Genomic DNA, 27,316 nt, shown 5'->3' on the forward strand with positions numbered 1-27,316 from the left:
GAGAGAGAGAGATTATTTCAGCAATTTATAACACCAAGAGACCTAAGACATTATCCAAATCTTTCAAAATAATTCCAGATATATTTTGACAAATCGAAATATCTCTCGTGATATATAGAAACTCAATGAAGAATCGAGAGAGAGGAGTGTGTGTAAGAACTGGGTGTGGCCTCTGCAGATATGGATTCCAGCTTCAAGAAAATATGGCCTTATCTGGCTTCGGCAGCAGCTGTTGTTCGGACGTTGTTGTCCACATGTCCAGCGATTTACTGAGAGAAGTCTAACGCAGGAATAGTCATCTTGTTTGCTGTAGCGGCCTTTTCACTGGTGAGGATGTAGATCTCAGATGATGGAGCTGAAGAGCCCAAGGAAAAGGAACTGGACGAGAGAACTGAGGCCTTGCGACACACCATCCAGCAGGTGAACTTGACATAATAAATCGTCAGTTGCAGCAGAGATCGACTACTATGGAGACGTTGGACAGCAGGCCTGACGAGAGGGCCCACTCCCTCTAGGCTGAAACTTTGTCCCTGAAGAAAGAGAACGATCAAGAGGGAGAAACAACAGCTGGAAAACAAGATCCTCAAGATCACAGAAGAAAATCACCAGATGAAGTACAACACAAAGTAAATTGGGCAGAAAAACGATGAATTATGTGAGGGATTTGTCTGTGCAGTTAGCAAAGGCAAACTGCCAGCTTCAAAGGTCTGAGAAACTCTTACGACAGAAGGAGAAAGCCAGCAGCTCAGGACTGAATAAGCATCGCGGATGGCGAGGCTCATCCAGGAACAAAAATGACGCGACCGAGGCAGCGCGAATCCGAGAGGAAAGACCTCGAGCTCAGGTTCTAGCCTGCTGAAGGAAGTGGAAGACCTCACGAAGGAAAAGCGTCGACTCCAGTGTGAACTTAAGGTGGCGGAACTCAAGAGGATGAAAGACTTCCCAAGTCCTCAAGAATCCCAACGGGAAAGCGCCCTTCAAAACACACATGGAAGAGGGCGAACGAACGAACACACTGTCTCCGTCTGTCTCCAAGGAAGGAGGGAGACTTCGAAATCGAGAAGAGACGAGTCGAAGCCTCTGGGAGATTCTCATACCAACCTTCCGCTTCAAGCTCTTTTCCTCACCCTCCACGAGAGAGTCTGCCATCAAACACAACAAGGAATAAAAACAAGCTTTTGGAGGAAACCAAATGTCTGGTAAATATATGGAACCCTCCAAAATGTGAAAACAAAAACAACTTAGTACAAGCTGTCAGAGGACCGTCCACAAACAAGTTATTGTTCAAAAAGAAGTTGAAAAGCATATAACACAAAGTCAGGAAATTCTAAATGTATATATATTCAGAAATTCTGAATATATGTAAATTCAGAGTTGGGGTGATACTTCAAGAACTACAGTATTATTTTTTTTTGGGTGAGCAAGTGCCAATGAGCAGATGGAAGGCGCTCATTGCTGGCTAAACAAAACCCCTTTGTAATGATTTGGCCCTGTGATGACACTCCAGCAGTGAGGCATCATGCCGTTAAAAGCGCAAGGGGAGAGAGAGAGAGAGAAAGAGAGAGAGAGTTAAGAAAAATGTCAGAAGCAGATGGAAGAGATAGGCTACTTTTGCAGGTGAAGGACGGAATACTTCTGGAGGAGTTAAAAAAGAATCCTGAGAATGCCAAACACGGCATAACTGCTCACTTAGAAAAGACAGAAGACAGGAGGCTCCAGGAAGGCGAGAGTAAAAAAGAACATTCCTATAGGTACTAAGAAGGAATTCAGATAGCATTAGTGTAGATACTGAAGACGAGGAGTTGGGCTGACAAAAGGGCTGAGAGAAAGCAGAAAAAAAATGCATGAAGGTCTGCAGAGAAGAGATACAAGGAAACGAGAAATAAAGGAAGTCTGGATACACGAAGGAGTTCCGGAAGCGGAAATGAGAGGAGGTGGAGGAAAGCGAGATAAACCAAAGAGAAATCAAACGGAAGGATAGAACATCGATAGAAAAAGAAAAACTCTGATTTCCTAAGAAACAAAAGAAGATCAAGCAAAATGAGAAAGAAGCTATTAGAAGATCATCAATAAACCGATGTTGTGTAAGGTGAAATTGTCAATGTTCATTTGTGGGATCCTCCGGAGGACGAACTACAAATGGAAACCTGTTTCAAGGAATTCTAAGGAGTGTTGTTATGGTGAGCAGTGCCAATGAGCAGAGGGAAGGCGCTCACTGCTGGGTAAACAAAACCCTTCTGCAATGATTTGGCCCTGTGATGACAACCCAGCAGTAAGGCATCATTGCCGTCAAACGTGCAAGGAGAGAGAGAGAGAGAGAGAGAAGAGCTGTTATAGGATAATGAAAAAGGACATTTTCGTCTGAATGATATTAACATGAATAGTCAATTCTAATAATATTTAATGCTTTTTTTATATATAGAAAATATAACGATTGACGATACGATGTGATAAGATTTCATAATTATTATTTTCCAAAATATATACGATAACATTTCTTAAAACAGGTCTCAAATATATCCATTAGATTAATAACTAAACATGAATAAAAGCTCTCTCTCTCTCTCTCTCTCTCTCTCTCTCTCTCTCTCTTCTCTTTTCTTATCTCTTTGTCCAAATATACTTCATTCATTAATGCATTTCTTTGCCCACTTACCGTAATTTCCCTACTCCTTCCATTCGAACCATTCTAACTATGTACTGTTTGTTTGATCATGGGCCACCTCTCAGGGAAAGAAGGGCATGATCTCAAAGTCAGGTTTGGCGGGGCGACGCCGGTTTTGTTGCTAGCTGTACCTCCGAAAAGTGTGGGGAAAATTTTTGGCGGCACATTTTCAAAATGGCGGCCAACGTGAACAATGAAGTTTTGAAAATTTGTGGCTAATCACATTTTTGTTATGAAACATTCATATAAGGGTATTTTTGGGTAAAGGAATTCATTTCTGCCATAAAATTTTGCATAATGAGATTTCTTACCAATATGGCCGCCGTAAAATCGATTTCGGTAACGCTTTAGTTATGATGAAACTAGGGTATGAATATGAGCCTTTGGTGTCAATGTTTTAGGATATTTGTATAGGAAATGCATCATTATTAGCATAGGTGGTCAGAAATAATAATAACGGCCAATTACAATATTACATTCATAGAACTTAGGGAGCGCAACTCAAATAGCAGTTGAAAGTAGATGTATATACTAACTGAGAAACACTCTATCTCTATGACTTTACTTTCAGATTAGTCTGTTGCATAAATGGTATCGTTGAATTCATGAAGGAATTGAAAGAGCAAGTCTCGTTTCCTGGAACATCGTGAGTAATCAACCCAAGTGTATAGCCTGTGGCGAGAATTACAGTTTAGAAGAAATCATTGGAAAAGACAAGTGGGACGCACTAAATCTGAAAAGTGGAATGGACTTGATAAGTATGGCGACCTCTACAAGTCAACTGATTGGGACGCAGGTCCTGCAACAAGTACATACCTAGTTCCTGTTATACATCAATATCTTCACCTAGAACACTTACAGGCAGTGAATCGTAAGGAAAAACAACCGAAGGCTCAGAAGCAATGCAGTTCAGCCTCAGATGAAGGTAAGCTTGTTTCCGAAATACTGTAAAAATGAAATCACATATTTGGCTTGGCATTTATACGTAACTAAGTTATTATCTTAACACTTGAATGAATTTAATTACTATTTCCGTTGCATTTGATCAAAATCTTTCTCTTATTTTCAGGTTCTGCTGACGACACTGGTCCAATTCCAAGAAAAAGGCTACGGTCATCTATGGCAGGTCCTTTTCTATATGACAAAGGAAGATCATTGTGTTTGGTGTGGAAAACCACCTGATGAAAGGTACCTAATAGTAAGTATGGAAAGCTTTTCAGAATAAACCAGAAAACATCATGGCACACGTCTAAGAGACATCCAGTGTTTTTGGAAGATGTAGTAAATGCTGTTTGGATTATCTGACCCGTTTGCTGCAGATCTAATGTACGATCACAATTGTTGGCGGGAAAATATTGACAATGTGTCCCAGAAATCTACACACCTTCAGAATGTTACTTTAAAGGAAGCTCGATCAGTGTTCCTCAGGCATGTAGAGAATGTGATTTTCGGAGAGCATGGGATCAGACCCCTTCAGTCTTTACTTTCTGATTATAAAGTTATTTTGTCTGAATATGGTTATCCAGTTGGGGATATCAAGTCTAGTTAGGTATGTCAAGCAAATTTTGATCAATGAGTATGGATCGGACACTGGTTTCAGGGAAAGACCAGAAAAGAAGAAGAGTGATTGGGTGTATGACTGTCAGGGAGGTGGGGACTGCATTTAGTGATAGATATGCTGTCTGTTTGGTTGGATTTCTAAGCCACGTTAAAAGTAAAAGTAAGAGGGGACTAATGTCTTCGGAGTCCTCAATTCTTCAATAGTCGGTGGCCACGCGATGGTTGGAACTGAGTTTATACTCTTAACCAATGCTACCAAAAAATTATAGGTAGGGCCATCAATATGAAAAGAACAACCAAAAGATTAAGAATATTATCAAGACCACCGAGATTCTCTCTCTCTCTCTTATCTTCGTGTAATCAGGTGTTGCTCACGTGATCACTCGATGACGTCATCATCTGATCACGACCCCTCGATAGAAGTCTTATCCGGAAAAAGAATATTAAGACTCCATTATCCTCACTATCATTATCACCGTCGTCCTTTCATATACCATAGTGGAAATCTCTATATGAAAAAAATCTTTACTTGGATATTGATACCTTTTGGAGGAAATTCATTCATCCCATTGAATTTTCTTTCGCTACAATCAGACCTCCTATATCCCTCTCATTATTCATTTTTATTATATATTACGCCTTTCTCCATAATTCTTATATTATTATAATCCTTAAATTATTGGCTTTTCGATTTTTAGTGATGCTGGGAAACACTACTTTTCCACGGGTAAAACTGCGGTGTAATGAAAGTTATAACTTTTGAAAACACATCCCATGCTGACTATGTGAACTCTCGGGAGAGACTGAGAGCTTCCAGCCCTGCGATTGTCTTATCAACAGCCAATCAGGAGCGTCGTTAGGAACGGCGCTTGGCGTGAGATGCACGGGTCACGGGTGATGAGAATCTATTATAGTACCCCAGTTGATGTCATGGAAAGGCAATAGTCATTCTAGTGAGGTGTGTGGCTTATAGCATGGCTTATTTTCCTGCGCTCAATTGTAGCAGAGGACAATGGGGAAAGAGATTTTGAAGTAATAGGCTGGCGAGAGGATCTACAACATTACCAGGAATGCTGCTGATGCATAAGGAGTAGCTTGTACTGTAAGGTGTCAAGCAGTATGAAAACAATATGACACTAAACATAAGACGGAAGCAGACAAGAGAGCTTGTTATAACTGAGATATCCGTTATTCTTAAGTAAAATGTAACAAGGAAATTTCATTTGATTACAGTTCAATAATTACTAAATAACGATTAAAATTTAAGATTATGATACCATACAATATAACTTAATATTTAGCGATATGAAAGTAATGAGATTTTCAAAAGTTGTCAAAACGAAGCAAAATATAATGAATAATGCGGACTAATGAATAATGCGCCAATGCCTCGACGGCTCTTTGGAAAAGATTTCCTGATTGCTGGAAATCTTCTTCTCGCAGTCATAACAGGACAACTATCAAATCATAAGTTACTTTCCTGTCATACATTAGAAAGACCCTCATCTTTAACACATACAATGGAATTAATTGGCTTTAGTTCAGGCAGGGACAGTGGCAGATTTAAGGGGTGGTGGGCCACATGGTCACCATGGATAGATTATGTGTAAATCTCAAAGCCATAATTAAATTTTGGTAATGTGTACCCACTCCGCACAAGTAAAGATATTAATAGAAATACTGAAAACAAAATTATATAACTTGATTTTTATGCATGCATTTCATCATCATCCAAGTGCCATATCCCCAAGGACGTCGGCAATCATGGTTCGCCATTCCTCTCTATTTCCGGCTCTCTGCAGCAACTGAGCTGCAGACATTCTTCCTCCAGTCATTCTCACCAATCCATCCATATATTTTTGTCTAGGTCTTCCTCTCGGTCTCCTTCCACTGATTATTTACCAGTGAGAAAGAGATGCTCTAGTTCTTGTCTTCTCACTGTGTGACCCACAAACCGCATTTGTCTACCTCTCACAGTGGCCAAAAGCTCTCTTTCAACGCCTACTCTCTCTAATACTACATCATTAGTTATCCTTTCTATCCATGATATTTTTAAATCCTTCTCCAAAACCACATTTCTGCAGCCTGTAACCTCTCCTCGTCTGCTTTCCTCAAGGTCCAAGTTTCACAGCCATACAACAATACAGACCAAACAAAGCATTTCACAAACCTCCTCCTTAGATTCATAGATATTTTCGAGTTGGTGACTAATTTCTTTATCTTACCAAATGCATCTTTTGCCATGGATATTCTCTTCTTGATCTCCTTTTTGCATTTCCATCACTTGTGACAGTGCATCCTAAATAATTAAAACTATCGGTTTGTTTAACTGTTTCAGCATCAATTTTATATCTATTCTTGGGGGTATTTCGTCCTTGGTGATAACCATAACTTCTGTTTTCTTAATAATTATTGACAGACCTCTTTCTTTGCTTGCTTGGTGTAAAGTACCAATAAGTTCTGTATCATCAGCATATCTGATATTATTAATATTGATTCCTCCAACCTTAATTTCTTTCATATCTTTGAGATCTCTTATTATCATTTCACTTTATAAATTGAAGAGATGAGGTGATAACACACAGCCCTGTCGTACACCTCTCTTGATGGGCTGAGCCTCTGATTCATTATTTTCTACTTTCACTGATGCCTCTTGATTCCAGTATAAATTCTTTGTCATCTTAAGTCTTTCCCATCGATATTTATCTGTTCCAGTATCCTTACTAGGTCTACATGTCTAACCCGATCAAAAGCCTTTTCATAGTCAACAAAACTAACATAGAGATCCTTTTCCACTTCTATTACTTCCTCCATCAACATTCTCAAAATAAAAATTGCATTTCTTGTCCCTTTATCTCTCATAAAACTACGTTGTTCATTACCAATTTCTGGGAGTATCTTATTTCTTATTCTGTTCAAAACAATCCTTAATATTATTTTTGTGATCTGACTCATGATACCGATAGTCCGGTGTTTATTGCACTCAAGTGTTCCTGGTATTTTTGGTATCATGATAAATGTGATAAATGCCGACTTATACTTCTGTGTTGCAGGCTTTCCATCATCATATATTCCTTCCGCTATTTCCATCAATATATCAATGATGTATGCTCCCAGAACTGAGCTACCAACATCTCTGCTGCTAATCCATTATCACCTGTTGCTTTATCGCTTTTCATTTGTTTTAAAGTTGCCTCTATCTCGGATCTAATTATACTTTGTCCCTCTCCGTTGTCATTCATACCTAGATGTTCTACTCTGTCGTCATCAAACAATTCTCCAATATATTCCGTCCATCATTCCCATATTTCTTTTGACTCCACTGCTATAGTTCCATTCGCTTTTTTTATACTAGTGATGATATTTCTCTTCTTTTTAAAAGTAATTTCTTTCACCTTATCATACTTTCTCCGTTCATCCCTTTTATCCAAACCTTCCACCTCCTCACAAATCTCATCCATCCATTTCTTTTATGCCTTTGTGCATTCTCTCTTAATAGTTCTATCCAGAGCTCTTCATTTTCACCCTTTTGTTGCCTTCTTTCATCCATCATTATCAAAATATCCTCTGTCATCTAATCTCTCCGAGCTCTCCTCTCTGTTGTTGGTATTATTTAATGACCTTCTCTTATTGCATTTTCCATATTTTGCCACTTTTGCTGTGGATGTTGAAGCACTGGGCCTTCCTCCTTAAGCTGATCATATCTATTTCTTACAATCAAATTATATTGGCTCTTCAATTCCTCTGCTTTCAATAATTTCAGTTGCCTCTTTGATTTAGGTGTGCTCTTCCTCAAATTTTTCAACTTCACCATCACTGTTGCTACAACTGGTACATGGTCACTATTACAATTAGCTCCCGGTTAAGTATTCACTTGCTTGAAAGAGTTCCTAAATTTTTTATTGATGGTAAGAAAGTCTATTTGGTTTCTAACTCTGTCATCAGGGCATTTCCATGTCCAGAGTTGCTTGGGTGATTCTTAACCAGGTGTTTGATATAATCTGTTCTCTCTCTTAGCACCAGTCTACAAACTTGTTTCCCCTCTCATTTCTTCTACAATATCTGCTGTTCTTCCTTGTCTCTCCTTCGCATTGAGGTCACCAATAACCATAATTACTTCATGCTCCTTGCACTGCTCTTTTGCCTGATTTAACTCCAGATAAAATTGGTCAACATCTGCATGTATTTAATGCTTAAATTTGCCAAAGAAATTTCACCTTCTACTTCTTTGTAAGCTACAAGTGTTGGAAACAATGTAACAATCTTCAGAATTATAATCTCTCTCTCTCTTCTCTCTCTCTCTCTCTCTCTCTCTCTCTCTCTCTCTCTCACACACACACACACACACACACATTGATAGATACAAATTGTTGTTAAACAGCTAACACGGTTTCAGACAAAGTAGATCCTGTCCATCAAACCTCTTGGAGTTATTTCATAACATGCTTGGTATTAATTTGATTTGATTGGGTTTATATGAATTTTTTGGCATTATGTTAGGCACTGGGGCGATTCAGCGCTGAAACGGAAATTGACACTAAATGGTTTGAAAGGTGTTATAGGAGGAAAACCTCCCAGCTGCACTATGAAACAATTGTTCGGAGAGGGTGGACAGTATGATGGAAGAAAGAGCATATGGACGGAGGTACGGTAAAAGGAATGAAAGCAGTTGCAGCTAGGGGCCGAAGAGACGCTGCAAAGAACCTTAAGTAATGCCTATATTGTAACGAAAGAGGTACACTGACGGTATCACCCCCCTACGGGGGCTTAATATTTACGACAGTAGTAGAGCAATAGATATGCATTACTTAGATTTCCAAAAGGCCTTTGACAAAGTTCCACACAAGAAACTAATGACAAAAGTTAGAGCTTTAGGAATTGTAGGAGAAATAGCAGACAGGACCGAAGACTGGCTAACTAATAAAAAACAGAGTCGTAATAAATGGTAAAGAATCTGAATGGTCAGATTGCAGGTTTCACTAACAAAACAGCCAAATTTGCAGATGACACCAAACTAGGTATAAATGCAGCAGACCCAGATGCAGTGAAAAGTTTACGAAATTATCTAAGGAAAATAGAGGAGTGGTCAAAAGTATGGCAAATGCCTCTTAACCTGGATAAATGTAGTGTTCCAAATAGGAACAAACAACCCTCATGCCAACTACTTGCTGCTTGGAAATGACATAAGTAGTGTAGAGCAAGAAGAGGACCTTGGAGTTATTATTACCAAGGATTTAAAAACCACAAAACAATGTACAAAAGCTGAAAAGAAGGCACAGAAACTAGTGTGATACATAAAGAGGCAGTTCAGATACAGAAATAAGGAAACGGTGCTGCAGCTCTACACATCAATAGTTAGACCACATCTTGAATATGTAATACAGTTTTGGTCACCAACATAAGAAAGGACATAAATAGACTAGAAGGGGTACATGCAAGAACAACATAGTTAATTTCATCCATCAGGCAAATAGGTTACCAAAGACGACTAGAGAGCCTGAACATGTATGGCCTAGAAACACGACGATTGCGAGGACAACTAATAGAGACATTCAAAATACTGAAAGACATAAGAAAAACAGACTGTAACCTCTTCACATTAAACGAAAACCAGACAAGAAATAATAGATAGAAACTAGAACTGGAGAGATGCAACATATCGCATTGTGGGAACTTCTTCACATACAAGATATGTAACACATGGAATAAACTGCCACCAGAAGTCATAAACAACAGCAGTGTAGAATAGTTCAAAAGAAAGCTAGACAAAATCATTAGAACACTGAATGAATTGTAAAACCTGTTCCTAAAGATAAGTGAGCACTTGATGTAAATTATGTCTATACATACATACATACATACATATATATATATATATATATATATATATATATATATATATATATATATGTGTGTGTGTGTGTGTGTGTGTGTGTGTGTGTGTGTGTGTGCATACATATATGAATATTGATATATATACACCGTATGTGTGTACACGGTACACCAGGGAACAGGTCTTCACACAATTATTTTATGTTCGTTGAGAAGATTACTGTACAAATCTACGAGGGTTAGAAATAATTCACCAAGACAACAAAATATATATTGAAGAATTCTGTTCAACATCTATAACAAAGTAATAACCTACGGTGATGAGGCAGCAACATGTTCAGATTCGGACGAGTGTTTACGTAACCTAAGACGAAAATATTAATGCGCCAAACTTACTTGAACAAATTTCGGGGTCACTTGGATCATAACAGAGTTGCTTGCTGAAAACGAATATCCTGTCTGGAGAGCAAAGCCGTGGTCCACAGTAAGCCTTTTTGGTTATCGGATCCAATACTATGTAATGGGTAAGCAGGCATGGGCCTTGAGTCAACAGCTGGTAGCAGCGACCATTGGCTAATTTCACCTCATCACGGGGACAGTCATCTAAGAGTGGGGCATCAATCCCTGCAAATAGAAACACAAATGAATGTGAATAATTTTGGGAATAAGGGAACCATCAAATACTAATTAATTCCCCAGTCATGAAAGGTTTAGCGATTCAGTAAAGCTACGTGACTATAGAATGTGGCTTTCTTCAAAGTGCAAATACACTTGGTATCGGCACCAGTGGCTCAGTGCTCTCTGGGCAAAGGAGACGTCTTGCATTCAGGACACCAAAATAAAATGTCATGAAAATGAAATAGATGTGTGCAGGCCCTTTGCAGCTTATATAGTAGAATGGACTGAATGTACTAATACTTAATACACTCTAAAACAAGAGGTAACCTTCACACAAAAGCTACAGTCTACCTTTCCATGAAATCTAATCAGTTACTCTGTCACAAAATCATGATTTATTTTGATTACTGTTTCTTAATTATGAATCATTTGTAAATGGAATAGCAACTCAGACCCCAAAAGATCCCCTCTCGAAACCTTATATTCCTATCTCTCCCAACATTATCCATTTGTTGCCAGTAACTACGTAGATCCACATTTTGATGATATTTTCATAAAAATCCACACACTTTCTTAACCTTGCCGATAAACAGACAAGGATAGAGAGGAGTAGAGAAACAGGAAAATAGAGAAACAAAACAAGCGACCAGGGAAATAAACTAAGAAAAAGTACGAGGTAAGCAAAAGGTGTGTGGATTTATACAGAAATGTCATTAAAATGAGGACTTCGTAATCGGCAAGCTCTCTGATATCCCATTGTATGTAAAATTTTAAGTCTCTGTCTTCATGTAAGATATATATATATATACATATATATATATATAATATATATATAGTATCTTATATTATAAGTATATATATCTATATATACAGACAGACAGATAGATAGATAAATAGATAGATAGATAGACAGATATTGCTAAGTGCCTGGGTTCTAGCAGATCTGTGTGTCTCGTCCTAACACCTGCCTCGTCAGCATTTGTTAGAGAACTTCTTTAAGCATTGAGTTACAATTTGTATACCATATGATGCTTTGGATTTGGCATTGGGCAGAATATTTTGATTGCTTATTGTTTGTGTTGTTAATGTTAATTAAGTGGTAATATTTTGCTATGTGAAGTTTTGTTTATTAAAAGTAGTAAAATTTATGCTTTTTCCTTACAACCTCGTATTTTATTTGATTTATATTTTGTAATAATTTGGGGATTTTACTTGAACCTTGACTATTTATATATTTTTGTATCCCAAGCCCGGGAAAGGACTTACCACAAAGGGAACACTGAAATCTGACTATAATTCCCGAATAGTTAGGACACAGAGTAAAAGAAAGAGAACACTTTTTCCTGTCCATTTTCCTACCCAAGTACTTCTTTGGAATCAATGTTTCCAGCTGTTATGCCTGTTCACAATAACATTTCCATGAGCTTCATTATTTCCGCATTTACTTCATGAACTCTAGACACACCAATAATACCAGCTCTTTCTCACTCATTTACCCTTGCATTCATTCACCTCACGACCATCCTTTCATGTTCCCCAAACTCACCCATACAGAGTCGAACTCTAAAAAAAAAAAAAAAAAAAAAAAAAAAAAAAAAAAAAAAAAAAAAAAAAAAAAAAAAAAAAAAAAAAAAATAGCGTTCACTCTCATTCTTTCCTGCTCTTGGACTATGTTCACTCTGTTATCACCTTTACTCCTACCAAATTCATTCTTATCCATACAATCCATTAACAGTCACTCTTTGTCTATCCTATTCCTGTATGAAGTCCTTTCTCTTTTGTTTCATAAAGTGCCAAAACGCTCAGCTTATTTTCAAAGAGATCAGCTCACGATATCGTAATGACATCAGCTCATCTGCCATGCCATTCAGGGAGCATTTTATCTCATAAAGTGTGCGGAGAGTACGTACAGCTTTCTACTGCAGTATGTTAGTCAGTGTTAATTTCATTTCCCATAAAAGGGACTGGCAGTTGATAAAAGACAGGATAATGATCAGTGCTGCATTTGTAGTATATTTCCTGCTGAACCGTAGCTGAACCCCTTGCACAGAAAACTTCAATAGGATCAAGTAACCCCTTACACCTATATACCGGTGATATGTACAGATAACAAATAGTTATGTATGTGTTTGGGCAATAATACACGTATATATATACATAATTCTCTCTCTTTTTTTTTTTTTTTTTTTTTAAATCACACACACAAATCACTGTTTATCTGTAGCTATGAGTGAAGTGATGCAAGAAACCCGATTAAGGGCGGCAGAAGGTGTAGTTTGGAGATATGAAAATGTTGTGTGAATGGAGTGTGGAATTGGCGATGATTGCAAATGATAGGGTTTATTAAAGGGATGTTGCTTACAAATGACCGGGTTTATTGAACAGATGTTGCTTATAAATTAAAAAAAAGAGACAGACAATTGAGATGGATGTTGAATTCGTGTACATGGCGGAATGACTGAAAGAATGAGGAATATGTTGATTCAAGGAGGCAGCATAGATGAAACTATTAGTCACGGAGCTTCTATGTTAGTCATATAGAAAGAGAGGTTACGATAATGTTGGGAAAAAATGCTCAACTTGGAAGCTTTATTTCCTAGTACATTTGTAATAAAAAATAGTCCGCTGATTTTGTACATTTTTATCTGTTTATCTCTCAATAACTTATCTTCTATTCTCTACACCCTTAACACTTTCCACATTCCCCATCTATCAATTCTAACAATTCTCAGCCTTCTCTCACCCAACGGAACTTTCCCCTTCCGCGGCCTATCACCTCCACAATAACCTTTTTTCATTGAGCTCAAGGTCTACATATAACAGGTGGGCCAGCGCGTAGATTAACCTTTCAAAGGTCGTGGTCACTGACGTCACACAAGTCGATGGTCCCATTCACGGCTACTTTAATAACCTACACCCGTCAAATTCAGATTATTCAGCCCCAGTATTCACTTGCCTCTGTAGTGGACAAGCTTGGGCACCATCAGATGACTATTCAATTTATGGCGGCCTTAATAGGAAATAAAACTCAAAACCTTCAAATTTTATATTTCATATTTCTAAAAGATAAAATGCAAATGATCATGTCTCTGATACAAAAGCATTTCTAAGAATGTTCAAAAGAGGAGGCTGAAATGCCCTCAGGCAGATTTTCTTCTCCATTAACCTCCATGGTAGAAGATCTCAAGTCTATTCATAGAGTCATTGTGAGAGAAGGAGAACGATGCTTGCAATCTCTCCCAAACGAAATGAAAATAATGTGCAGTGGAAAACTCACCGACCTAATAAATTTCCTTGCAAAAGACCCATGTTCAGAGTAAGACTTCTGAATAAAATAATCGTTATGAACAGAAAAACAAGTAAACAATGCGCCCAATTTCTTTGGCGTAATAGAATTTTCTGTACAACGTATAATGCTGTATGAAACTCTCAGCCACTGACCATGAAACTTTCAGACACTGCCCGGTAGTGGCCTATGTTATTGGCTCCAATGTAGTGCCAGACGCTCGATCATGACTAACTTTAACCTTCAATAAGATAAAAACTACTGAGGATAGCGGGCCTCAATTTAGTACGTTTGATGATTGAAGGGTGGATGAGTAACATCCCAATTTGCAGCCCTCTAGCCGCAGCAGTTTTCAAGATCTGAGGGTGGACAGACAAATAGCCATATCAATGGTTCTCTTTTAAAGAAAACTAAAACGAGTCAAATTTGTAGAGTTTCGGCTAAAGACTGTTCTTAAGACGATGAACAGGCAACTGTAAATGCTTGTTAAATAGGTTGCATATTTCCAATGGACTTTTTGGCCTTTCATAGCCTTACGAATCCCTATATCAACGCCCACGCTCAGGGAGAAACAAAGAGAGAGAGAGAGAGAGAGAGAGAGAGAGAGACGGAAGAGAAGAGAGTATTCACTCGCTGATCAGTACTTTAACTCTTTAACTAGATATATATATATATATATATATATATATATATATATATATATATATATATATATATATATATATATATTAGTTAAAGTACTGATCAGCGAGTGAATACTCTCTTCTCTTCCGTCTCTCGCTCTCTCTCTCTTTCTTTCTTTCTCCCCGAACGTGGGCGTTGATATAGGGATTCGTAAGGCTATGAAAGGCCAAAAAGTCCATTGGAAATATGCAACCTATTTAACAAGCCATTACAGTTGCCTGTTCATCATATATATATATATAGTCACAAATATGCGCTGCTCTCGTCTCTCTGGCCTCTTAACACAGGGATTGTAATCCTTTAGGAGGTAATGACCCCATACCCGCCAGTGAAGTGGTGGAGTGATCAGGTAGGTGAATGAGATGAGTCGTATACCCTTGCTCCTAGAACTATATTCCTGTGTTCTCCTTCCTGCTGGTCTTAATGGTCTTTTCAGGAACGTGGGTGCACCTTCTCTAATCCTCGCCATTTCCTGGGTCTAAATGCTCATAGATGAACAACAACTGCCCGGAAAGCAAAGAGCAGAATCAGAACTCACTCAGCTTTCGTAACAATCAAGTGCCAGTTTTTGTTACTCTCACTAAATCTCTAGTTACCTTTTCATGATTTCATCCCCCCCAATAAAGTCCCTTGATAACCACTGGTATGTGTTTTCCCCATATAAATTAAATCTATTAATGAAATAATCCTTTGCTCAGTGACATAGAGTAAATCATCCCTCCACTGTGACAGTTCATTGCAAGTAAGAGAATCTTTTATGTCCAAATTCTCCCCTCGTGTTTCTGCCACAAACCTTTCCTGTGAGAGGTTGTCTTAGAAGATAATTAATTCAACCTTTCTACAAGCAAGCCCTGCTTCTGAACTGAGTGTCATAGTGACCAGATATAAACTCGGGCCCTGGGCTCCACCTTGCATTATCATTGTGTAAACATTTTATTGCATTTTGAAAGTCAATTAACAGTAAACTTTGTTGTAAGATATTTGTTGCACTTGGTTTGCTGGATTGCATACCAGTCAGGATATGTTCTACTTGCTTGAACTGTGTGAAATAAAGAAATTTAAGGAACTACTGGCTTTCCTGGCAACCTAACCTTTGTTTTAAATGTGATCAGAAGGTAAGTTATCTCTTTTGCTACATTTCCTTACATATTTGGTTCTGGGGCTAGTGACCCATAAGGCAATTTCTAAATCAATATATCATTTCATCATGCCAAAGCCCAAAAAGTATGTAATATTGGTGACCTTTCCATGATCTCGGTCAACTGGTGAAAATAGCAGGCACTAAACGATGTGAAACAAACCAAGAAATAAATTAATTGTAATTAATTCTCACAAGTCAATAAAGGCTGGAGAGGTAACCAGTAAGAAATTAATATTAATGGTATACTGTTAAGATTCCATTAGGTAGGAAAGTGTAAAATAAGTGATTGTCTAAATCTAAAATTTACAAATTGGAGATAGATTGGAAATAGACAGTAGCAAAGTGGCTTTAAAATTTGCGCCCGTAATCGTCCTTAAGCAAGTCAGAGCAGTTATCATTTGGATTTGTATGTATAAATGTTAAAATTTCGAGCCAGATTATCATAGTGCATGTGACGTGAGAGTAAGTGTGCACAACATCTCTCAGATAGGAAGAGGGATAACTTTTCAAGTTCATAAGACATAGGAATATGGCTGGCAATCCTAGGCTGGTTCTAAAAATAACTCCTGCCACTAAGAGAACTTCAGTAGAACCACCCCACTCACTCACTACCATCTCAAATTCTGCTTTCCATTTCATGATAATGAAAACTTGTTATTAGTGTTTTAAGTTAGTAATTTGAGTCTATGCATATGCATGAATCATTCCATGAGAAAAGTTTGTACTTTCTTTTCTTTTGTGGTGGTCACATGACTCCAGCAGCCATGTAGCCATTTCCAGTTACTGTCACTCATCACATAATCCTGACGAGTGTATTCCCATTCTTATACTCACATAGTACCTAACATAAATCTTGCTTAGTAAATTGAAAATCTTTTACAAATTAACTAAAGTAACTAGAAAACACATTTCATTTTAATCATTGAAAGCAGCGTCTATTTAATTTAGTCAGTGGTAACGAGTCACCCTTATATGAAATATGCCTCATAGTTGGGAGAGAGAGAGAGAGAGAGAGAGAGAGAGAGAGAGAGATTCAACTATTCTTATGTACGCTAGTTAACCAAAATTGTTAGTTAATTGTGTGAGATATTATTAAAAGAAAATCAACAACAGTTTATTGAACCTGTCTTGCATAAGTGGACATCGAGTGCACAACCCAAGTCTTCCGGCCTCTGCATGAAAGGAAGCAGCATCACTAGTACTTAGGTACTAGTCGCCCATGAGTGCCAGTGCCAATCAAAAGGGATTCACTTTTCACAGTGCTGCAAAGCTGGTGCACTGTCAACACGTAACCTTCCTGAAGTGCTTTGTTTTATTTTCTCTTTTCATACTACTCATTGTTAGCGCTCTGCTTCGTGCAGGGGGCCATTTCCTTTTAATACAATTGGTTTGTACAAATACCTGGTGTCATTCTTTGACACCTGCTGGCACCCCAGTGCCACCAAGAAAGAGTCATGTGTTACTACACAAGACACACTTGTGCACTGAAACACAGAATGACAACAACAATGTGTCCACCTATAAGGATTTTGTTAATCAAGGACTCCTCCATTAGTGACCTTTTAATGGCACACTCAGCCACAGTGCCACGAGCAAAAGCAGAAAAAGAGAGGAAGGAGAGAGAATCCTGAGAAAATAGAGAGGAAACACTAGCAAGAACAATGGCAATATGAACTGGCACTGAAGGAAAAGGAGCTCGAGCTGTAGAAGGCTCAAAAAGACCTTTAACCCCACACCTGCTCTGCCTAATCCTCCTATAACCAATATCAATTCACTGTTACCAGAGTGGACTGAAGACGAGCCACAGGCATGGTTGGAGGAGGAAGCGGAATAGTTTGCAAACTACACCACCACCGAGATGGAGAGGGCCTTACTTCTCTCCAAGCATATGGAAAGTAAAGCAAAGACCTCCCTCCACTCACTGGATAAGGGTACCAGAGGAAACATGGAGGAAGTTCAGAGGGTAATAACCCAAGACTTATGAGTTACTGCAGAGAAATAGAGACGAAGGTTTAGGGCTCCCCCAAAAGAAATCGGTCAGACTTGGGCTGAATGAGCCTATCACAACACCTTAGCTGGTCAGCACTGGTTTGACTTCATGTGTGCATTGAGTTCAAGGACCTGTTTAACAAGATGATGCTGGAAGATTTCTTCCAGTGTGCTCCTGGGACTCTCACTGTGTATCTCAACGACAAGCAACCAAAAACACTCATAGATAGCAGTCGCATGGCTGACGATTGGGAGACCTATTACCCATCTTCCAGCATGTCCCACTGGTGAATACATAGTGCCACCCAGGTATCTCTCAGGATCAGCTTGCCAGGAGAACGGAATCCCTTCCAAACCTCCAGTATGCAATTACTGCCATATAGTAGTACACTCCGAATCTGGGTACCACTTTAAAGGAGGAGCTAGCAAGCAGCATCCTCCTGAGCAGCCTAAGAACACAACAGGCTCCTCTCCAGCTATTTCCAGACAAATCTCTTCACCTACTGATGCTGCAGCCAGTCAAGCCCAGCTAAGGGGCCCCTGCAAGGACTGAGGTACCTTCTGTCACTACAATGCCAAATATCATTCTTGCCCAAAACATGGTACATCTACCAAGCAAGTCAAATTGATCAGTGCCATATCCACCACGGCATGGCCATCTAAGGCTGGCCACACACGTGCAGTTTTAACTGACAGTTACAACTGTTCAGTTATAACTGACAGTTGAAACTGCACGTGTATGGGTGTCTCAGTATCTCAGTTCATCAGTTAAACACAACTGAACAGTTAAACTGAGACAAATAAAATTTCAATATTTTTAACTGGAAGGATTAACTGAACTGAGCGTGTGTGGGGATTCAACTGTATAGTTCTCAGTTTAAAATTTGTGCTTAGCGTGGAGTGCAGTTGGTTGACGTGAAGATGTCTCGTAAACCAAACCAAGTGATTGTTGATTTCATTGCATTGTATCGATCTGAACCTTACCTGTGGCAAGTTAAAAGTCAGGAATATCATGACAGTGCAAAGAAAGATGCTGCCGATGGCAAATTAGCAAAGAAGTTGGGGAAACTTGAACCTGGTGCTACCAAGAAGTCTGTCTTCATGAGACCACTGTTTACACTTTTTCGTTTTGTTCTTTTTTGTAGCATTACAAAGAGAACACCGAGAGCGGCAAGATCGTACTGCTCTGAATCCATTGTAAAAACTGAAGGATTGAACTGTAAGTGTGTGTGCATCTCAGTTTAAACTGACGTAAATACAGTGAACAGGTATAACTGTCAGTTAAAACTGCACGTGTGTGTGTGGCCGGCCTAACACTCCATTTCTCGAGAGGGTGGAGACTCAGACCATCTCAGTGGCACCCTTTGATGGTTCTTGCTCTCCAGTTGAGCTGCAGACTACAGTGGACAGCACATCAGACATCTGCCTGATTGACTGTTCCCGTGTGCCAGCCAGTGCCCTTGTGGATGAAATGACTCGTTGGTCAATGGCTTGGGTAGAGGCCCATTCCAAGTCCATTCCCACAGTCGAGCTCCAGGTCATGACAACTTAGAGCTCTCATTCTCACAGCATTGGCTTGTTGAGTAAAATTAGGCATGGAATTGAGTTTCTGTTAGGAGGAGACCTCCTCTGGGAATGTCCTCTCCCAACTCCCCTCCATTGCCTTGTTACCTCCACAAGGGAGGCATTCCACTGTCAGCAGAACCTACGTCCACCTGCCTAAGTTGCCTTAGAAGATCATTCAACCTTGCTACAAGCAAGCCCAGCTTCTGAATCTAGTGTCATAGTGACCATGTGTAATCACAAGCAACAGGCTCCATCTTCCATTACCACTATGCAGAAATTATGTTGCATTCTGAAAGCCAGTTAACTGTAAATTTTGTTGCACTTGGTTTGCTGGATTACAAACCAACCAGGATTTATTTTACTTGCTTGAACTGTGTGAAATTAAATAATTTAAGATATACTGGCTTTCCTGGTGACCTTCCTTTGTTTTAAATGTAATCAGAAGGTAAATTTTCTCTTTTGTTACATTTGCTTCATATTTGGTTCTGGGGCAAGTCTCCCATAAGGCAATTTCATCTGCCTAAATCCCACCAAATATGTAGCAATATGTATCTATCTATCTATCTTATCTGATCTATAGATACATATGATTAATACATATATATATAATAATATTATATATATAATATATTTACATATATATACTATAATATATATTATATATATATATATATTACTAGATATATATTTACATATATTATATTATTATATAATTTATATATAATTATATTAATATAATTATTATAATATTATAATATATATATAATATAAGTCTCAGTAATTTGGGCGGCGGCTACTTGCGGAAATCTTAGTTTAATGATAAGTTAATAATGCCACCAAGATCTTAGGAAGAACATCTATATATATATATATAATAAATATATATATATATATATATATGGCTTATTCTAAGGAGTTAAGAGTCAATCAATATTAATAATCATCATTAAAGGGAAGAGGAAACACACAAATGTATATGCTGTCTTTATTCCAACGTTTCGTAATTGTCCAATTGATTGCGTCATCAGGGTTGTTAAAATGAAAATTAAAAATCCTAGTTAAATTGTAAAAACTAAAACTAAAAATTATTCGGGTAAAAAAAGGACATACATTAAGATGATAGATAACAGAACATACAGTAAAAAAAATGTGAAAGTAGCAGTGAACAGAGTTACAGAACACAAGATTAAGGACTGACCTAGGGGAGTGACAGCATTAAACTAAACGTAAACATAATTTGCAGTTTTTTGACTGTCATCCATCATATCATTCAAGGCTAGTGCCTGTGTATATATACCCAGATTACCCCTGAGGAAATGGCCAGCAACGCAGCACTGGAGGAGGTTAAGTCCTTCTTCGAAGCCACGAAAACAATGGGGCTGGAGTGCACAAAACTGGTCAATTGGGCAAACAACAAGTTGAAGGAAGCTGCCCAAGACCAAGAGAGAGCACAAGAGAAAAGAGAAGTTGCTGAGAAAGAAGCCCCGGAGAAAAGGGAATTTGCAGAGAGAGCATTCCAGGAAGCCAATAGAGAGAAAGAAAGAAAAGCCCAGAAGGAAAGAGAAGTGGCTGAGAGAGAAGCACAAGAGACAAGAGAAGTGGCAGAAAAAGCACATCATCTGGCTATGGCAGCTCAGAGTGTGACGGCCCCTGGCCCCTCCTTTGTATTCTCACTTCTACTGTATGGGAACCCTCATTAGGATTTGGGACGACAGCAAGCCCAAAACCCAGCTTGATCATGTCGAGCAGGTGTTAGGGAATTTCAGTCATACTGCTCAAGAAGTGGCCCTCCTTCTTGGCAAGCATCTTGCTGGCAAAGGACGTACTTCATTCCAAGCCCTCCCCTTCAACGAGCGACAGGACCTCGCCCTCGTCCCAGAGGCAGTCCTTGGGGCTTACAAGCTGACACCATACCAGTGGAGGCAGAATAGGATGAGCATGCCCAAGGAGGCTAACCAAATCTGGAAGGAGTGGGTGGCCATTAAGACACAGCACTACAGAGGTGGATGAAGGGCTCCAATGCAACATCCATTGAGGAGGTCTTAGAACTCTTCCAATTGGAGGACTTCCTGTCCTATGCTCCCCCTGATCTTGCCAACCACTTGGTGAACAAGGCTCCTAAAACTATTTTGGAGTGCTTTAAACGAGCAGATGCCTACAACAGCCACCATCTACTGCAGAGTTCTTTAAAGTAGAAGATTTGCCCCACTCTCCGTCTCCCTCCTGCTACCACCTCTCAGCCTACCCAGCACCCAAATAACCCTCCTCAGAAGCCCATGTGTGGGTGTTGAAATAAACAAGGGCACTCCACAGAGCAATGTCTCTCTAAAGCAGATCCTCCTCAGCAAGCTCCCACTACACCTCAGAAAGGGACTCCCCAATATAATAAGAATAACAGCCGTTGGAATCAAAACAACAGGCCCAAGAATGATTTCAGCAAGAGTTTCTGTGACTTGTGCAAAGTGCATGGGCACACCGCTTCATGGTCGGGATGCCCCAAGAAAGCTGCTGTTACTGCCATTGCAATGGCAGTAATGAATCTTTCAGCTCTAGGCCCTCCAGCTTTGGGCCCTATATTTGTTGCACCTCCCAGAGGTCGCTATCCTGCCCACTAGGTCCTCACATCTAATGACATGTGCACAAATATCCATCATGCAAAAGGATAAAGTTCTTTACGCAGCTCAACCATGTTAAAATGTTTTTGTCTTCTGTCTGGTAAAGAGTCACGCGACCTCACCACTCTAAGATATGTACTATGGCAGCTAGCTACCTATATTCCAGGAGGCTATAACATCCTGCAAGGACAGGATTTTAAGTCACCTACCTTTTTACAGTCTCAGGGTCCCCATCCTTACCTAGCTCCAGACCAATTCTACAGTCCTGCAAGATCTACCTCTATGCAGCCAGTGCCACTTGAAGGTACCAGGCAGAGCCATGCGCTGTCCATCTCACTATGCCAGGAGCAGCCTCAGCAGTTCAGGTCGCATTTCCTCCTCTGACTTGGCACCGCTACCAATGGCAGCAGTCAAGGAAGAGCCAATTCAATAGGAATCCTCCAGGACACTCGTGACACCGTACGAGACACTCCACCAACGGTGCACTCTCAGCCCGCCCCGGAGTCAGTTAACCCTACTTGTGAGCCAGTCACAAACACCATTACCTCCTCCTATCACCCTCCATCAGCACCTATCCAGTACCGGAGTAAGGACTCTGCTGAATCTAATTTGGCCAAAGAACTCAAGGGACAAGCACCAGTTCCCCAGTTGTCGCAGCAGCCGGATCCGATGCCACTCAGTCATCTTCAATGAACCCGAGTCTCTCAAGCCTGCTACAGCATTGTCAAACCTCGAAGAGGTCGAAGGAAGAAGGGAAAAGGGCATTGACGTTTTCAGAAACCTTAAGGGAGTCTAGTCTCTCTCTGCACTAATGCCTGGCAAAGTGTCATCTTCTCATAGAGAATTCTGGCCCTCTCTATCCAGAGAAGAGTGCCTGGGTCTGGTACTTTTACTTCTTTCTTATCCTTTTGTAACTGTTTCTATTTTTGTCCTCTCTATACCTCCTATTTTAGTTTCCTTTCCTCTTCATCATTGCCTTGAGGCATCTATTCCCATTGTATGCTTTGCTTAGGCAGAGCCCCATCTGCCAGCAATTCTGACCTTATAAGTTAGTGCTTCATTAAGAACTAATATAAAGGCATATGCAATCTTCCAAGCTCATGGGCTTGTCATAAAAGCACCACAATTCTAGGCGCTCAGTATTCCATTAGGCTAGGGATACTTATTGCTAACCAAAATGCTATACATTTAGCTTAAGCCTGCCAAACCAATATATTTCAAAGCATGGCTTGTTTATACATTGTTTTGATTTAATTATTTGATTTAATATTCCTCCCTAGTCTCTATATTTTGTGTAATTTTCAATGTCTGATGAGATCTATACTTTGTGTGATTTTGTTTCTCTCTAAGGAGAATTACACTTCTTGATTCTATCCCTTTTGATTTATACTAATATTCTCTAAGAAGAATTTCATATACTGCTTAGCGACTGTAATGATTTACCCAACAGGAAAACTTTCCATATGCATTGCTCTAATGACACAAAGCACATTATCTAACGAAATTGTAGTTATTAAAACCCCCATGAATGTGTCATATCGCCCCATCAGGACAAATTAATAGTATGTGTTGCCTAAAATTAAGCTGACAGTGTTATGCATGATAGAATTAAGCATACTATTATCACTGCAGGTTAAGTTAAGATCATCTGATAATTAATCACTGTTCATATTTAACATTCATTTCTAGTGTGATGTAGCATTTTAAGAGTAATAAACTTTGGTTATTTTTTGTGCTATAACAAATTGTTAGTTATCAGTCACTTTAGTCATGTCACACTCTGTTCTTGAATTTTCTAGATTTAATCAATTTTCAAGAATTAAATCACTTTCAATTCTTTGCATGTGGACTACGCATTCAAATGTGAAGATCATTATCTGCAGAGTTTGACTTTTTATGTTATGAGTCCACTCAAAGGAGTATGGAAGGCATAGTTATTTGCATAGTCATTTGTCATTGCCTCAGGCTTATCTTGGCCATTCCAACCCATCTAGGGTTGAAATGTCCTCTAGAATGGGGAGGTGTTTAGGATTTAAGCAAGAACCAAGCCAAATTAACTCAGTTTAGAAGGAAATTCAGACATTTTATCAGTCACACCTCTTCACCAACCTCTGTTCTCTTTGAATACCTCATGAATCATCTTTGTCCCTCCAGATTGGTTGCCTTTGAAATTAACCCCCACAGGTATTCAGCTGGGCCCCGTGATTCAGACTTTGGTCAGCAGAGCCTATATTAGAAGGAGAAAGTTGGACCATGGGCAGAGCACATGTTGGAAAGAGGAAGTTGGAATCAAGGTTATAAAACGAGGAGACCTCAGATGAGCTCCTTTAGAACTTCTCCATCCGCCCGAGCACACACATCTCTCACCTGGGCATCCCTTCCCCATCCTTTGCTCTCCCTCTCCTCTGGAGACCACCACATGTTCGATCATTTCCATAGTGCAACCCCATCTCCATTGGCTCTGCAATTCAAAAGAAGACAAGACTGGCCCGTTGACCAGGTACTGTAATGGAGTATTTTCGAGTGCTGTCAGTTACCGGGTTTTAGCTCTATTTTTCCAAGGCAACTTTCCCCTTATTGGCTCAGCTTCGCATTCAATATTTTGGCTACTGTAACACAGCTCCCCGTTGCTACCTTCGATGCTGTAAATGACTCCCCTTGTGATGTTATTAGTGATATTGAATCTAATTGTGATATTAGATAGTATCTGCTACATTGGGAAGTAATGTTGTTTCATGCTAAGTAACCCCTTAACCAGCAAGAGCAGAAGCCAAGGAGCAAATAACTACTGAGACGAGAAGAGGTGATGCTCCAGCCATTCTGGAAGTGAAATAGAATTTTTAAAAAGTTGTCAGCTTTGTTTGATTTTTGTGATTCTAATTAATAAAACAAGGCAGTGTTTTCTGTGTAAGCTCCCTGCAATCATTCTATATCCCTGTGAGTGGACTTTGATGTGAAATAATAAGAGAGAATCAGGTTTAACATTCCCCACGTGTCCATCACTTTAGTATTGATCCTGGAGTGTAATCTCTTTGTAGATGCAAATATCTCCCGCCTAGCTGTGGAAATCTGGAACCCTTGGAAGTGACATCAGGAACCATTAAGTCATTTGCTGTGCGCAAACCTTATTTCCGTGCCCAGATAATTTTCCAGCAATGTGTTCCGGTTGACCTTCAATCAACCACGTTTTCATTTCATTTCTTGACCATTGCGAGTCCATATAAATATATTTCAGTTAAACTAAATCTCTAGATTTTTATATCATTTTTCCTTCCATTGATACTAGCCTTCAGCCATATTGCTTTGTTATGTTGCTGTTCTCTAACAAGGCCTTTTCAGACACAGAGAATGAGAAAACATAATAGTATATACATACACATTTATATGTACGTATATATATATATATATTATATATATATATATATATATATATATATATATACTATATATACCATATATATATATATCATATAATAATATATATATATATATATATATATATATATATATATATATATATATATATATATAGATAATATATATAAATATATATATATATATAATATATATATATAATTTATATATATATATATACGTACATATAAATGTGTATGTATATACTATTATGTTTTATATATATATATATATATATATATATATATATATATATATATATATATATATATATATATATATATGTGTGTACATATAAATGTGTATGTATATACTATTATGTATATATATATATATATATATATATATATATATATATATATATATTGAAAGAAATCATCTCACTTCTTGGCATATTAAACCTATTTAAGATCTTTTTTTTTCTCTCTAAAAAAATAGTTGGGAGCAGCGGGGAATTTAAGGGAGGGGGGTCATGGTCACGTGGCCACCCCATGCATATGAATAATAGAACATTGTTTTCTTTTAATAAATCATTATTAGTAGCAAAATATTAACTTGGTTAATGATTATTACAACAACTTTACAGCAGCAAAAACAACAAAAAAACAACTGTATATGTGCGTGTACGTATGTGTGCACTACATGTTATATATTGTACGCTATTTAAGCCTGAACCAGGCAAAACAAATCCTTTTAGAGAGGAAATTCAGACATTCTTTAGTTGCCCATCTTCACTGAGCCTCCGTTCTCTTTGAATCACCAAAGTCTGCTCCGATTAGCTGTCTTCAAATTAATCCCTCCAGGTCCAGCAATAGGCAGAGTTACCTCGAACCGAGATTTTAAAATCAGGAGGCAACCTGCAGAAGGCCTCAGAAGATCTTTACCTGCCGAAGCGATCGCACCTCTTCCCCCCTTTGGTTCCCCCCTCTCCTCTGGGGAACCCCATGTGTTCCTTTACTGCCCATAGTGTTCCCTGCTCAAGCAAGTCAAAAGAGACAAGACCTAGTTGTGATAGGAAATTGGAATCCCTTGGAAGTGGTGCCAAGATTATTCAGGGAACCGCTGCACTTGAATTTTACCTCTGTGTGGATCATTGCCCAGCCACGTGTTCTGGTTAACCTGCAATCACCCACCTTCCATTAATTTCTGGACCTACTAGAGTCCCTGTCACCCTTAAGGTGTAAACTGCTACTCACGTAATTCAAATGTATGTATAGTTCAATTAATCTAAATCTCCAGAGTTTTATATAAATTCTTCCCTCCATTGATACCGGCTTTCAGCCGTGGATTGTTTGTTATGGTTCCGTTCTCTTGCAAGGCCTTTTCTGAGTCTAAGAACAAGAGATTTATAACGAAATGGCGACCTTTTGCTAGAATCGTGAGAAAATCCCTTTTCATTTTCCAATCAGTAGCGACCACTCATCTGGTCTTGATTAAGCACATTCTCCCTCTCTCTTTCTTTCTCCCGCGGTAAAACCATGATGTTTAGCCAGGACAGGAAGAATTGAAATCTTGTATAAGGATTGTTCATGGAGAAATCCCTGGCCATGTGTCTCTAATCGAATCTTATCGAATTGTCCCCCTTTTATGGGAAAAAAGAGGAAGTTAAACTGATAACTAACGTTAGCATAAATTCATTCAACTCTTAGAATAGCATCAAGAATATAGACGGTCAACGCTCCCATTTTGTGTTTAAGAGAAATAATAAAAACAGGTAAATAATTTATTGCCTTTCGTAGACAAAGGACAGCGAAGGCATGTGTGTTTGTTTTTCTTTTCTCGGTCTCTTCTGTAAGCCCCACGGTCTTGTTTATGGTCCCGTGCAAGCCCAATTCCCCTCAACACCTTTCCCAAACCTCCCATTGTCTCGCCTGAACATGTGGAGCCCAATCCTCCAGGAATTTAGGTTTGGTAGGTCTTTGATTTTGCGAGGGAGACAGCACATA

General features: G+C 38.9%; 1 protein-coding gene across 1 annotated transcript in view; it reads right to left on the reverse strand.

Moving 5' to 3' along the window:
* The window catches only part of LOC135205742 (uncharacterized), a 142,651-nt gene that overhangs the window by 67,130 nt on the left and 48,205 nt on the right, over nucleotides 1-27,316 (reverse strand). The window contains exon 4 of the mRNA XM_064236844.1: nucleotides 10,454-10,681. Within this exon, the coding sequence (XP_064092914.1) occupies nucleotides 10,454-10,681 (228 nt within the window). The remainder of the gene's footprint in view (nucleotides 1-10,453; nucleotides 10,682-27,316) is intronic.

This window comes from Macrobrachium nipponense, chromosome 11 (assembly GCF_015104395.2).
Source record: "Macrobrachium nipponense isolate FS-2020 chromosome 11, ASM1510439v2, whole genome shotgun sequence".
NCBI classification, from domain to species: Eukaryota; Metazoa; Arthropoda; class Malacostraca; order Decapoda; family Palaemonidae; genus Macrobrachium; species Macrobrachium nipponense.